Source organism: Hemicordylus capensis, chromosome 6 (assembly GCF_027244095.1).
Source record: "Hemicordylus capensis ecotype Gifberg chromosome 6, rHemCap1.1.pri, whole genome shotgun sequence".
NCBI lineage: Eukaryota > Metazoa > Chordata > Lepidosauria > Squamata > Cordylidae > Hemicordylus > Hemicordylus capensis.
In genome coordinates, this window is record NC_069662.1 from 2,383,554 (window position 1) to 2,398,753 (window position 15,200).

At 53.6% G+C, this 15,200-nt stretch overlaps 1 protein-coding gene across 1 annotated transcript in view; it reads left to right on the forward strand.

The window, feature by feature from the left end:
* Window positions 1-8: 8 nt before the first annotated feature.
* Window positions 9-15,200, forward strand: part of NEURL4 (neuralized E3 ubiquitin protein ligase 4) — a gene marked incomplete at its 5' end in the record, with an annotated part of 32,499 nt that continues 17,307 nt past the window's right edge. The window contains 11 exons of the mRNA XM_053260870.1: window positions 9-308; window positions 3,223-3,601; window positions 4,975-5,040; window positions 6,961-7,244; window positions 7,807-7,918; window positions 8,129-8,217; window positions 8,331-8,403; window positions 9,143-9,410; window positions 9,845-10,026; window positions 13,066-13,155; window positions 14,733-14,891. Of these exons, the coding sequence (XP_053116845.1) occupies window positions 9-308; window positions 3,223-3,601; window positions 4,975-5,040; window positions 6,961-7,244; window positions 7,807-7,918; window positions 8,129-8,217; window positions 8,331-8,403; window positions 9,143-9,410; window positions 9,845-10,026; window positions 13,066-13,155; window positions 14,733-14,891 (2,002 nt within the window). The remainder of the gene's footprint in view (window positions 309-3,222; window positions 3,602-4,974; window positions 5,041-6,960; window positions 7,245-7,806; window positions 7,919-8,128; window positions 8,218-8,330; window positions 8,404-9,142; window positions 9,411-9,844; window positions 10,027-13,065; window positions 13,156-14,732; window positions 14,892-15,200) is intronic.

Genomic DNA, 15,200 nt, shown 5'->3' on the forward strand with positions numbered 1-15,200 from the left:
TGCCGTAAAGCGCGGCCGGCCGTCGCGCCCGGGTGTGCGCCGTGCCGCCGCGGGGAGGGGATTGGGGGCGGCGGCGGCAGGTGGGGCCTGGAGGCGGGATGCTGGGGGGCGGCGGCGGCGGCGGGGGTCCGGGCCCCGGGGCGGGCCTGCCGCTGCTGCACCCGCGCACGGGCCGGCTGGTGACGCTGTCGCGGGGGGGCCGGAGCGCGGCTCGGTCGCAGCCCGGCCAGGAGTTCAACCACGGGCTGGTCCTCAGCCGGGAGCCCCTCGCCCCGGGCGCCGTCTTCACCGTCCGCATCGACAGGAAGGTGAGGCCGGGGCAGGGGGGGGGGGCCGCCGCCGCCGCCTCCCGGGGTAACTGCGGGGTAGAGGGAGGGGCGGGGGCGGGGGAGCAGAGAGCCCCCGGCGGGGTACGTGCGGGGCAAGATGAAGAGGGGTAGGGAGGCCCCGCGGGGGGGGGGCGGTCAGCTCAGGGGCCCAGGCAGGGCCGGGAGGAGGGCGGGGGAGGCTGCGGGGGCGCGATCAGCGGGGTGCGTGCCGGCTGGGGACACAAAGGGGGGTGGGTGGTGGGTGGGAGGGAGGACCCACAGGGGCAGAGGAGGAAGGAGGGGAGCAGGGTGCCTGGGGGCTGGCGGAGGGATCCGCTGGGGTACCTGTTGTAGGGTGAGGCGAAGAGGTGTGGTGGTGGTTCTGCAGAGGCTGGAGGAGGAGAGGTGAACTGGGGTACATGCAGGGTAGGGAGAGGAGCAGAAGCCGGGAGGCGAGATCCCCTGGGGTACAGGCAGAGTAAGAGAAGGGGAGACCGTGGAAGTCAGGGTTGGGATCGGTTGAGGTGCCTGCATGGTGAAGTGGGGGTTGGGTGGGAGGAGGCTCTGGGGGAGGCGTATGGGAGGTAAGAGCGAGTTATGGGGTGATGAAAGGGATCACTGACATACATGAAGGCTAAGAAGAGGGGTGAGCCCTGAGAGGCAGGAGATGTCCCTAGGAGAGGGATGGGAATGTGCAGGGTGTCCTGCGAGGCTGACTTCTAGAATATGCAGGATGCGCCTGTCTATGAGTGTTCTCCTCCTCCTCCTCCTCCTCTGGACGTTAAGCAGCAGTCCTGGTCTAAATTTTGACAGTCTCTACTACTACAAGTAGTTACCTTAAGTTGCACAGCGGGGAAATGCTTGACTAACAAGCAGAAGGTTGCCAGTTTGAATCCCCGCAGGTACTATATCGGGCAGCAGCGATCTAGCAAGATGCTGATAGGCATCATCTCATACTGCGCCGGAGGAGGCCATGGTCAACCCCTCCGCAAAGAAAACTGCAGGGCTCTGTGGGCGCCAGGAGTCGAAATTGACTCGACGGCACACTTTACTTCACTACTAAAAGTACTGTCTTATGGGGTATGGGAGAGACGAGAAATGAAAGGGGTGGGATTGTCCAGGCAAGGCTTTGGGGAGAAGGGGCATCCCATGACGATACGGACTGTCAGGAAATATAGGACCAACAAAAGGAAGTACATTTTCACAGGGCACATAACTAATCTATGGAATTCTCTGCCACAGAAAGTGGTGATGGCTAGCAGCTTGCATGGCTTGAAAAGGGGCTTGGACAAATTCATGGAGAACAGGTCTATCAAAGGCTACTGTCTTGTTGGCTATAGGCTACTTCTGTGTTCAAAGGCAAGATGCCTCATTGGGAGGAGAGGTGGTCTTGTGGTAGCAAGCATGGACCGTCCTTTTGCTAAGCAGGCGCTGCCCTGGTTTGCATTTGGATGGGAGACTACATGTCTGTGCACTGTAAGATATTCCCCTTAGGGGATGGAGCTGCTCTGGGAAGAGCACCTGCCGGCTTGCATGCAGAAGGTTCCAAGTTCCCTCCCTGGCGGCGTCTCCAAGATAGGGCTGAGAGAGACTCCTGCCTGCAACCTGGGAGAAGCCGCTGCCAGTCTGTGAAGACAGTCCTGAGCTAGATGGACCAAGGGTCTGACTCGGTAGTTGCAGGGGAGCAGCAGGAGAGGGAGAAGTACCTTCATCTCCTGCTAGGGATGTGCATGGAACTGGGCGGGGGTGGCTCGATGGCGTGGGGGTGGGTCTTACCCCCCCCCACTTACCCTTCCCCCTGCTTTCCCCCTGCTGGCGCTTGGTATCTGTAAAAGCATGCGCACCTGGTACGTCCGGCCAAGGAGGGGGAAGGGGTGGCTGGGAGGTACACTGCTGCCCCGAGGGCTTTTACAGATACTGAGTGCTGGCGGGGGGGGGGAGCAGGGGGAGGGTAAGTGCACCCTCCCCTGCCCTTAAAGTGAGACCCCTCCGGGTGGACTAGAAAACCTCTAGGGGACTTCCAGCTACAAAATGCTGTGCTGGGAGTTTATGGATGTGGGTGGGAGTAAGAGGCACTTGGGAGAAATAAAGAGAAAAATAATCGTCATTGGGAGCAATAAACAGCCTCTGACCATTGTGTCTGTGGATAGTGGATAGATGCTCCAGTAACATCTGGGGGCCCATGTTGGGAGCCCCTGCCTCATTTGATGCTGAAATGATAGAAAACTGACTGTACCCTGCCTTTTGCCTACCTGCTGTGAGGATCGTAGGCCCCATCAGAGGTATTCAGAAAAACGCCCTCCTTGCCCACAAGGTGCCCTTGCTTGAGGTGGGGCCCAGCCCAGGAACAAGGGGAGTAAAGAGTACCCCTTTGCTTGTGTGAAGGGCCCTTCCTTTCCCACCAACGAGACACGGCTAGCTCAGACGCGTCTTGAATTAGGTGGCAGAACTTCCAGCTCTGAGATCCCCCAGGAGCTCTTTCTTGTCTGGCCCTCCAGAAATCTTTCCTCTTTCTTAAAAAAAAAACACTCTCCAATTATATAGGAACATAGGAAGCCGCCTTATACCAAGCCAGACTCTTGGTCCATCTAGCTCAGTATTGTCTACCCAGACTGGTAGCAGCTTCTCCAAAGTTACAGGCAGGAGTCTCTCCCAGCCCTGTCGTGGAGGGAACTTGGAACCTAGATGCTCTTCCCAGAGCAGCCCCATCCCCTGAGGGGGTTACCTTACAGTGCTCACATGTAGTCTTCCATTCGAATTCAAACCAGGGCGGACCCTGCTTAGCAAAAGGGACAATTCACGCTTGCTCCCACCAGCCCAGCTCTCCTCCCTGATTCCCCCGTCGACCAGGCATGTCAGTGAAGCCTTTGGGGCGTCTGTGTTTGACTTCTCTTCCTTCTCCCCTGCCCTGCAGGTTAATTCCTGGAGCGGCTCCATTGAGATTGGGGTGACGGCCTTGGACCCGAACCACCTCGATTTCCCCAGCAGCGCCACGGGCCTCAAGGGAGGCTCCTGGATCATCTCGGGCTGCTCGGTGCTGCGGGACGGGCGCTCGATCTTGGAGGAGTACGGGCAGGACTTGGACCAGTTGGGCGAGGGCGACCGAGTGGGTATCCAGCGCACGGCCAATGGCGAACTCCGGCTCTGGGTCAACGGGCAGGACTGTGGCGTGGCAGCCACCGGCATCCCGCTCCACGTCTGGGCCGTGGTGGACCTTTATGGCAAGTGTACCCAGATCACGGTGGTGCCTGGGAACCCGGAAGACGCGGAGGAAGGAGCTGCCCAGGATGAAGGTACCAAGCAAGAAATTGTCACCCTTCTGTCGTTGTACAATGCTAGATGCTCTAGGAAAAATAGTTCCCAAACCCTCAAACAAACCCACAGGCTTACAGTCTGCAGCATTTGCCTGAATCCAAGCCTAGGTTTCTTCCAAGTTTCTTTCGATATTAGAAATCGGGAGGTCATCTTGTCCCGTTCCTTCTGAGTCGATGCAGGTATAACCTCTGCTTTTTAAGGGGGCTGTCTTAAATCCGTAAATACGGGTAGATCAGTAGTTGCCATGCTGGGATCCCCAGCTGTTGTTGGACTGCAACTCCCATCAGCCCTTGCCACAATGGCCTTTGGTCAGGATGGGAGTTGCAGTCCCATCACATCTGGGGCCCTAAGCTTAGCAGCCCCAGTCCAGAGCATGCCCTGCGACTTCTGACAGATGCTTCTCTTGTGCTTTCCTCCCCAGCCGGTTAGGAACTTGAGGCACTGAGGGGTGCATTTCTCCCCTTTAAGGGCCTGCTGTGTTGGGTGCCAGAGGATAACCCAGTAAAAAATCCTTCGGGGATGATTCCTGAAAGGGCTTTGCTGAAAGCCAGTCTGACCACCATATCTGGGTCAGGTCTGCAGGCCATGCTGGAGGGTGGGGAGTCTGTTTTTGCTTTCTTTCGGAGTGCATAGCTTGGCTCACTTGTCTGAGTTATTGGGATCCACTTAACCCAGTCATCTTTCTCTGTATGAACCTGCTCTCTGCTCATGACAGACACCGTGGTCTAGACTGCATGGGTTGATCAACTGAGGGGTGTGTGTGTGTGTGTGTGCGCTGCTCTGCACCTGTGATGACATAGGAGGGATCTGTCAGCTGGGTGCTGCAGTGACTGTGAAGTTTGAGAGTATTCTTCCCTCCTTTCTTCTTTGGGGTGGAGCCGTCACTCAGTGGTAGAAGGTCAGCTTTCTGTGCAGAAGTCCCAACCAACTCTCAGTTGGCATCACCAGCTGAAAGGATCTCATGCTGAGGAAGGTCCAAAAAGATGCTGCCAAGCAGAGTAGACAATTCTGGGCGAGATACAGACCAAGGGCCTCATTCTGACTGAGCAAAGATGTGCCTTTTTAAAGTGGTGACTCTCTTGCTTTAGCAGGGGGAGAGCAACTGGCCCTCTCCATCCCCAGCACAGCATCCCTCCAGTGACTGTTGCTGGAGTCTTATCTTATGTTTCTTTTTTAGATTGTGAGCCCTTTGGGGACAGGGAGCCATCTTTATTTACTTTATATCTATATGAACTGCTTTGGGAGCCCCTGTTGAAAAGCAGTACATAAATGTCCATTGTACATATTCGTCGTATTCATTCTGAATATGGGAACGTAATGTGCCTTTCCGTCTTCCTCTTCTGTCTCACAGCCCTGGACCTGGCCTGCAACCAGAACCGGCCAGATAAATTTCCCAACAGCCTGGAGTCAGAAAATGGTGAGCATCCCCTCTTCTATCCTTTCCCATTTTCCACAGATCTTGCTGGACTACAACTCCCATCATCCCCGGCCACAATGGCCAGAAGGGGAGCTGTATGTAGTCCAACAACATCCGACAACCCCAGGTTGGGAACCCCTTGCCTAAAGGATAGTCTAATTGAGACAGGCAGAGAACAGGACATCTCCCACCTTCCAGCAGAGATGGGGCTGGTGGCCTTAAGGGAGGGCCCAGAGCCTTGTGATGGAGCCCCAGCTTTGTGTGTTGTACACGGTCCCAGATTCACCCTCTACAGTCTCCTGTTCAAAGCCACCTGCCAGTGAGGCTGTAGCAGTTTCCTGCATTAGAAGATCTCCAGGATCCCAATGCTAGGATTCTCAGGTAGCAGGGCTGGAAAACTCTGCCTCTAACTAGGGATGTCCACGGAACACCCGTGGGGTGGGGGGAGGGTGCACCTACCCCCCCACCGCTTTTCCCCCCGCTGGTGTCATTTTTTCGTAAAAACCTTTGGGGCGGCAGTGTACCTCCCTGCCGCCCTGTTGCCCTCCTCGGCTGGAAGTGGCCGGAAGTACCGGGTGTGCATGCACCCATCACATGCACGTCTGACATGCACACGTGCCCCTGGTACTTCTGGCCAAGGAGGGCAGTGGGGCGGCAGGGAGGTACACTGCCACCCCAAAGGTTTTTACGAAAAAGTGATGCCGGATGCAGACGGGGGGAAGGGAGAGATGAGCAAATGATGAGAGCAGCAAATGAAACAGAGTCCCAAGTTGCAGGTTGCGGTGAAGGTAGGTGCTCAGCATGCCGGAGGGGGGAAAGTGGCGGGAGGGGGTAAGGGCACCCTCCTCCCGCCCTTAAAGTGCCACCCCCGGGGCCTTCGAACTTCAAACCAACCTTGTGTTCAAACCTGTTCAGAGTCCTGTAAAGGGCCCCCAAACAGGTTCGTGCACATCCCTACCTCTAACCTCAGAGAAGATCACTACTGGTCAAAGTAGACAGTACGGCAGCTCACACCATCATAACTGCTTCATGAACTCTGCTGCTGATTCAGATCATCGGAGGAGCTCCATCTGCTTGGTGGCAGCCCCAAACCGGGCCTTCGCTAGGGTTGCCCCAGCGCCCTGGAACATGCTCCCAAAGGAAATCAGAACCTCCCCATCGCTGGTGGTGCTGAAGTGACTCTTGAAGAGGCACTTATTTTATCAGGCTTTCAGTTTAGAAGGCTTTATTGGTTATTTTAATTTGTTTTATATGATTTAAGGTTTTCATTCTTGTTGTGTTACAGTGAGCAGACTGCCCAGAGATTTTATTTGGAGCGGTATATAAGTGGGATAAATAATACATAAATTAGTTCTCCCCTCATTCAGAAACTCTGTCTGTTCCCATTTTGTGATCGTCTATGAGGGAAACAGCAATGTTGGGTGGGGGGAGTGACCATCGGGGAGAAAAGAGCTGGGTCGGCCAGCACCGCCCTATCCAGCTCTCGTGCCCAGCACTTGACCAGGGTGGGAGGAAACCCCGCCCAACCCAACTCCTCTCCCCCAGGTGATCACTTCCTCCCCCTTGCTGTTTCCCTTGCACATGGCCACAAAGCGGGAGCACACACAGCTCCCAACTCAAGTAGGACCCTAAAAGTAAGCACGTGTGAACTGCCTTGGTCCTGGGTCAATGGGCCAATGGTCTGGCTTGGGGTAGGGCAGCTTCCGCTGTTAATAGGTACTGCTACTGGTAACCAGTGGATCTCTTCACGGGCCACAGGACAGAGGGTTGGCTCACAATCTCCGAGGCCTTTGCTCTCAGCAGGACTGCTGAGCACGATGGGATGGGAGGCCGAGAGCCACCCTGTCTGAGATGCAGAATCCGGCCGAGGGGGCCTTGCCTCTCCCTCCCAGCCCCTCCCTCTGGCCTTCCTCCCTGCAGGCTTCTCCAGCATGGAGCTCTCGGAAGTGGTTAGCAACGCCATCTTGTCGGCCTACAACGGGAGCCTGCTGAACGTCAGCCTCGGCAGCCCCCCCTCGGACTCTGCCCCCTGCGGGGCCCCGCCCATGACCTCCAACGACGCCCTGCTCTTCCACGAGAAGTGCGGGACCCTCATCAAGCTCAGCAACAACAACAAGACGGCCGAGCGGCGGCGGCCCCTGGACGAGTTCAACAACGGGGTCGTCATGACCAACCGGCCCCTCCGTGACAACGAGATGTTTGAGGTAAGGGGCAGGCCAAAATGGGGTGGAGGGGGCAGGGGAGAGAGAGAGAGAGTCTGTCTGTCTCACACACACACACACACGGCAAAAGAGACTTCTATACTTTCTAGTAGTGGTGCAGAAGAGAGAATTTTGACAGTACTGCTTCTTGGCCAAGAATGAGAAAAAATTGCATGGGCTATTTCCCCTTCCTTCCACACAAATGTTAAGGGGACAGCCCCCAGCATCCTCTTTTTATTACTACTATTATTTTATTTAGTTAGTTAGTTTATATACCATCCATTCAAAAGCAGCTCACGGTGGTTCACAATAAAAAAAATGAAATCATTAAAAATATTAACATAAAACAAAACCAGTTAAAATATTGACATAAGTCTCATTTAAAATAATTAAAGCCACTTAAATATTATTATTTTCTCCTCTGCCGTGCAGTCGGGGGGAGGGAGAGATGGGCAAATGATGACAGCAGCAAATGAAGTGGAGTCCCAAGTTGCAGGCAGCGGGGAAGGTAGGTTCTCAGTGTGCAGCTGTTCCGGACCTGCAGCTCTGCCTCTTCTTCCTCCAGATCCGAATCGACAAATTGGTGGACAAGTGGTCGGGGTCCATCGAAATCGGGGTCACCACGCACAATCCCAACAATCTGGAGTACCCAGCCACTATGACCAACTTGCGCTCAGGTGAAATCTTGGCGTTTATGTTGGGGTTGGGGCAGGGAGGGGCTGTCTGCTTTCAGGGGCGGGGGGTGCGTGCCTTTGTGTCCACTGTCCAGGAGCTGCAGGGCAGAGAAGCACCAGCCGCCCTAACTTTGGCACCTGGGTCTTGTAGGTGGGCTGGTTCTTCTCAGCAGCCCAGCAGCCCCTCAACCCTCATCCTTGCCCCTCCCCCAGGAACCATCATGATGAGCGGCTGTGGCATCCTGACCAACGGCAAGGGGACGCGGCGGGAATACTGCGAGTTCAGCTTGGATGAACTGCAGGTGAGCGAGACCTTTCTGTTTCAGGTCCCCCGCCCCCAGAACAGGTACATCCTCCTCCTCCCCCTCCCTGTTGCTTTCCAAAACCCTCCCATGCCCCCTCTCTGCTTCCTCAGGAAGGCGACCACATCGGCTTGACCAGGAAGTCCAACAACGCCCTTCATTTTTACATCAATGGTATTGACCAAGGTCAGTGCGGTCATGAGGTCTAGAAACTTAAAGTAAGATTGTGCTGGGATTTTTCAGGGTTTCTAACAGTAACACAGAAGCCACACAAGGTCATAGAAAGGAAGCCAGCTGGAGAGCTGACCTTAGACCTGTTTAGAATTGGTTACAAATCAACACTTCTTGTAAGGGGACAATATTGGGGAAAAGGGACAAATTGGACATCTGTAGATGAGAAGAAAGAACTCGAAGGGGACATGAGGGTTTATGTGAGAGGCGGTGCAGGCCAGGCAGGGTGAGAGAGCACATGAGGAGTGTAGCGGAGCGAGATCAGTTGGATTCTGAATGGGCAGAAGGAGTGGGGAGAAAGTGGGTCAAGGAGAAGGTCATTATCCTCTAGAACAGGGTTTCTCAATGTTGGGTCCCCAGAGGTTATTGGACCAACTCCCATAATCCCCAGCCAAAGGCCACTGAGGCAGGGGATTATGGGAGTTGACGTCCAATAACATCTGGAGACCCAACATTGAGAACCCCTGCTCTAGAAAGATCCATGTGGGCTAGAAACTTTAGTGAATGAAGTCGAGAGTCGAACAGAATATAGGAACCTAGGAAGCTGTGTTCTGCTGAGTCAGGCACCATCCAAATGGAAAATTGTGGGCCGGACACGTTGCGTTTTGAGGGCTGTGTCGGTGTATGGCATGCAGGTGTTCCTTGCTTGTTTGTGGGGCTGAGTAATGGTCGTCTTCTGTCCGTCCTCTTCCAGGCGTGGCCACCACCCTGACCCCGCTGGTGGTCTACGGCGTGGTGGATCTGTACGGCATGGCTGTGAAGGTCACCATCGTCCACAACCACAACCACAGCGACCGGCTCCGGCGCAACAATGCCATCATGAGGGCCCTCTCGCCCGATGTGGGGCGCCGCGCCATCAATGCTGCAGGGAACGAGCCCGAGCCGGAGCGCCTCCTCTTCCATCCGAACTGCGGGCAGAAGGCTGCCATCATCAACGAGGGGCGGACTGCGCTGCGGCCCCAGTATGTGTCCCCCGCCCTTCCTGCCTCCAGCCGAGAGGACTGTGCAGTTGTGGTTTTCTTAATTCCTTAAATTAGAGACCCACAACCTGCAGGTTCCCTGCTGAGCCATTTCCCTGCCCTTCAGCCCTCTGCCTCTGTCCCTCTTCTCCCCAGCCCTCCAAACAGCAAAGGTGTTTTCTCGCTGCCTTGGGAGAAGCTGAACTGTTTGTCGACATTCTGTCGCTCGCATGTTCAGCTTGAGCAGCCCGAGTGTGGATGTCCCATGACATCACAGCAGCTTTTGTAGATAACGCGAGGAGGGCTGCAGACATGCAGCGGCCAGTTCTTCGCCCGTCTGTGCAGAGGCGCTTGCAGTTGAGGGTCTGGGCCCAGAGTCGGCTGCCTTTTCGCTCCAATTTGACAGACCCATTCTTTTCTCTCTCCTAACCATGCAGCGCCACGGATGATTTCAACCACGGGGTGGTCCTGAGCAACCGGCCGCTACGCAATGGGGAGGTCTTCCAGGTGCGCATTGACAAGATGGTGGACAAGTGGGCCGGCTCCATTGAGATCGGTGTCACCACCCACAACCCCACGTACCTGCAGTTGCCATCCACCATGACCAACCTGCGTTCAGGTGAGACCCTCCTTGCACCGGCGCCTCCTACTGGCTCTGGTGGGAATGACACCTCTTGCATATCACTCTTTTGATACTTGGAGTTTACTGCCCTTCCCTGCAGGGTTGTGCACGGACCATTTGGTGTGGTTCGGTCTGAATTTGTACTAGACTATGGGTATGCAAACCGGTTCAGTTGAGCCAATTGGCTGGGCCGGTTGGTTCAATGAACCGGTTTGAAGTGGTTCATGATTGAACCGCTTGAATCGGCTGGGTTCTTGGTGGTCCAGTTCGCAGTTGAACGGGTTCCACACATCCTTACTTCCCAGGGTTTAGGGCAGAGATTATTAAACTTGGATCACCAGAAGCTGATGTACTACAACTCCCGTCATTGGGATGAGGGATAACAAATTGAAGCTGAATCCAAGCAAGACGAAGGTGCTCATTGTGGGGCATCAGAATTTGAGGGATGAGTTAGATCTTCCTATGCTGGATGGGGTTACACTCCCCCAGAAGGAGCAGGTACACCGCTTGGGAGTGCTTTTGGATCCAGGCCTCACCCTGGGGTATCAGGTGGAGGCTATGGCCAGGAGCGCTTTCCATCAACTTCGGCTGAGTCAACAGCTGCGCACTTTCTTTGAAGAGGACGACCTCAAAACAGTGATGCATCAGCTGGTAACCTCCAGGCTTGACTATAGCAATGCGCTCTACGTGGGGCTGCCTTTGTATGTAGTTTGGAAACTTCAGTTAGTTCAAATTGTGGCAGTCAGACTGGTCTCTGGGTAACCAGGAGAGACCATATTATGCCTGTTTCGAAACAGTTGCACTGGCTGCCGATATGTTTCCGGGCAAAACACCCCTGCTAACTTGGCAAAGAGGCACCTTTTAACATGGTGATTCTCTTTATTGAGCACGGGGAGAGTAACTGGCCCTGTCCACCCCCAGCACAGGACCTCCAGTGACAGTTGCTGGTGTCTATCTTATGTTTCTTTTGTCCCCTTTGGGGACAAGGATCCATCTTATTTATTTGTGATTTCTCTGTGTAAACTGCCCTGAGCCATATTTGGAAGGGCGGTATAGAAATTGAATTAAATAAATAAATAGATAAATAAATAAATAAAAATACGAAGTGCTGGTTATTACCTTTAAAGCCCTGAACAGCTTGTGTCTGGGCTACCTTAGAGAGCACTCTCTTCTGTATGAACCCCAGGTCATCTGGAAAGGTCCGTCTCCAGTTACCACCAGTACGTCTGGTGGCGAATCAGAGCCAGGCCTTCTCTGTAGCTGCTCCTGGTCTATGGAATGCACTCCCAGCAAATATCTGCAGTTCAGGCTCACTGTTGGCCTTTAAGAAAGCCCTGAAAACTTAATTGTTTGGCCTGGCCTTCCATGATTTTTACATTGTTTTGGGATATTTTAATTGGTTTTGAATTGTTTTTAAATGAGCTTTATATTGTTTTCAGTAGTACATTTTAGATAGTGTTTGTTTTATGTCTTTTTAAACTTCTTGTGCACTGCCCAGAGCCTTTGGATGGGGCGGTCTATAAATGTAATAAATAAATCCCAGCCACAATTTTCTGGTTCTCTTACAGGCTGCGTTACCTGCAGATAAGGGAGCGGGCACTGTCTTTGCCCCCTTTCCTTTACATGCCCGCCATTCAGCCTTTGCCATTGTGATTGGGGATGATTGGAGTTGTAGTTCATTAACGGGATGAAGCTGCTCTGGGAAGAGCAGAAGGTTTCAAGTTCCCTCCCTGGCTTCTCCAAGATAGGACTGAGAGAGATTCCTGCCTGCAACCTTGGAGAAGCTGCTGCCAGTCTGTGAAGACAATACTGAGCTAGATAGACCAGTGGTCTGACTCAATATATGGCAGTTTCCTATGCATTTTCCTAACAACCCAAATGTGAGAAGCCCTGGTTTAGGGTTTTTGGAGGCGAGGGAAGCCAAATTTGGAATTTCAGCAAAAGTTGAATATTTAGGCTAAGGTGTGTTTACCCTGTTGGTTGCCATCAGCATAACGTGGTTTTATGACATTCGAAAAGTGATTCTGTGCCTCCAGGGTCCCATTTCCATCTTGGCAACTCCAATGAGTAGCAGCATGCATTCCTGGGTTTCCAGATTCCATGCTGGACTCCACATTCTGTGTTTGCGCTATACAATTTGGGTGAGCGGAGGAGGCCATCCTGTCTGCACTGCCTGCTTGGAACTGTGGCTTGCTGTGTGCAAGTGCATCTTCCCCCATTTACTCTGCAGGAGAGCCTTGCTGGAGCAGGCCATCAAATCCCGCTTCCTGTTTCCCAACAGTGGTTAGCCAGGCAGGGCCCAGGGAGCCCAGAAGCCAGGCATTTGGGTTGCCCCTTTGGCACCTTTTCCAGCTCTGTCATTTCTTTTTTAAAATAGGACAGCCAGAGAGTCATAGACAAGGATTGTTCACAGAATGCTCAACAGGGTTAGAGGAGTGCCCAGCCAGGGTAAGAGACCTGTGCCCCACCCCCCGATTGGCAGTCAGTCAATCAACCTTCATTACGGTCTGAGACCAGCACAGGTTATAATACAATCATACAATAAAATGAATAGGGTGTGTATTTGCAAAGATCAAGGTAGGAATTGGGGAGCAGGATCGTGTGGGGGTCGGGAGCTGGGCGGGATGTGGCCGGGCTGCTCCCATCCTACCCAGCTCCTGGCTGCCACACGATCCTGCTCGCCTCTTCCTACCTTCATCTTTGCAAACACACAACTGCCAATTGGGGGTGTGCCCTGCTCCCCTTCCCTGGCTGGCAGCTCCTCCGACCCTGTTCCGAGTTGTGTGAACAGCCCCACAGTTTTTGAAGCCCTTTGCTAGTCTTTCTCCCCCACTGCTGTCATTTCTAGAACTTCCTGCAGTTTTCCCTTCCAGCTCTCTTCTCCCCTTTGCCCTCTCAATGACTCTGCTGCTGCTCCCCTTACGCTGGATGGACCGGGGGTTAGGGTTGGAGCAGAGAGAGACACACACAGAGTCTTGCCCTTCCTTGCCTGCCTGACTGTTTGTTTCCCTCCTTGGCTTGGCTGTTCTCCCCCAGGCACCTGGATGATGACCGGCAACGGGGTGATGCACAACGGAACCACCATCTTGGATGAATACGGCCACAACCTGGACCGCCTCAAGGCACGTTTGGAAGATGGTGATGGTTCAGAAAAGGAATTAGCAGCCTTGGGGAGGCATACAGTGCATGAAGCAACAGCCAGTCTGTTAGCTTAGAATGGGGGTTGCCCCCAGGAGGTGGAGAGGAGAGCTGGTCTGGTGGTCGCAAGCATGACTTGTCCCCCTAGCTAAGCAGGGTCCGCCCTGGTGGCATATGAATGGGAGACTAGAAGTATGAGCAGCACTGAAAGAGATTCCCCCCCTTAGGGGATGGGGCCGCTCTGCAAAGATCATCTGATTCCAAGATCCCTCCCTGGCAGCATCTCCAAGATAGGTCTGAGAGAGACTCCAGCCTGCAACCTTGGAGAAGCCGCTGCCAGTCTGTGAAGGCAATACTGAGCTAGATGGACCTATGGTCTGGCTCAGTATATGGCAGCTTCCTAGGTTCCTATGAGTTGCTAGTCCCCCTAGGGGTACTTGAAGGGCTCCCAGTGGGTACTCAGAGCCCTTCTGCCTCCCCACCCTGTAGCCATGCTGTTTCTTCCCCGTCTGGGGATTGCCGGCTTGAAGCCAAGTCCTCAGCGATGCATCCGCTGCAGAAGGGGAGGGAGGAGGGTGAAGACTCTCCTCTTCTGCTCCTGATTGGCTGGCTACATGCTGAAGCTCAGTATACCCCTCCCCTCGCCCTGATTGGCAAGCTTCAGAAAATGAGCACTGAGTCCTCCCATTAAAATTATTGGGACAAGTAAACTTGTTCCATTAATTTCAGAAAGACTGCTTATGCATAACTTAAAAGTGGACGTCAGCCAGTGATTTCTACTACTACTAGTAGTAATAATAAACCTTATTTCTTAGTTGCCCCACAACAGATTGTTCACTGGGCAGCTCATAATAACACAATGGTGAAAAGCATCCAATAGAAAGACAAAAAACAAGACAAATGACAATATAAAACACAATACAAAACACTTCTAAACACTTGTTTTAAAAATCAGTTTTAAAACTTTTATATAGCATTCTGTCTCCTTAATTGTAATGCTAAAATCTGTGCTTTTATGTGTGTATGTATGTGTACATTACACACTCCTAAATGTTACAGTTATGAGACAGGATACTCCAGTCCCTGGCTGGCTTACTTCCAGATTAAGTTACTCAGACGGAAATTAATGCGACAAGTTACTTGTCCCTTTTAATTTCAGTGGAAGTACTCATGAGTAACTTTGTCTGGATGTAAGCCGGGGACTGAAGTAGCCTATTTCACAGTGTGTGTGTGGGGGGGGGGGGGCACACAGTCTCTGTGAGATACCTGAGCTGAAGGTTTGTGACAGAAGGGGGTGTGCTTGTTTAAAATGAGACAAGCTTTAGAGAGAGGAGCCTGTGTTCAGAGGGAGACCACAAAGATGGCCAGAGGTCTGGAAAACAAGAAGAAGAAAGGCTAAAGGAAGTGGATCTCTTTAGGCTGGAGAAGAGAAGCTTGAGAGCCTGGAGGTGGTCTCCAGCCTGCCAGGGCTTCTGGGCTGCGGGGTTTGCAGGCTTGCTGTACCTACCCCTCTCCCCAGTCTTTTCCTCCTCCTCCTTCTCACTCATCCCTCCTTCCCCAGGCAGGCGACACGGTTGGGGTGGTGCGTAAGGAGGACGGGACGCTCCACTTCTTCGTCAACGGCGTGGCTCAGGGCCCAGCAGCGTGGAACGTCCCACCAAACATCTACGCGGTTGTGGACCTGTATGGGCAGGCGGCCCAGGCCACCATTGTCGATGACACCGGTAATTGGAGGGGTGGTGGAGTGGGGTGGAGATCAGACTTCTTGTGGTTTGCCAGGGCTTGGGCATTGCTGCGGCCCTGCGGTTCTTTTGGCACAGACTCGGGGTTGAAAGACGAGGGGTTTCTGTTGGGCAAGGCAGGGCTTGACAAATCCCAGGTGCCAGGGAGCCATGGCACCTAGATTTGAGATACTCCGAGGCGGAGTTATTTAATAACGCTTGTGTTTGTCCCGGACAGCCCTGTTTCTGTTCTACATCATTTGGAAAGGGGATAAAGGGAAGGTCATTTAACCCTCCCACCCCACCCCATGA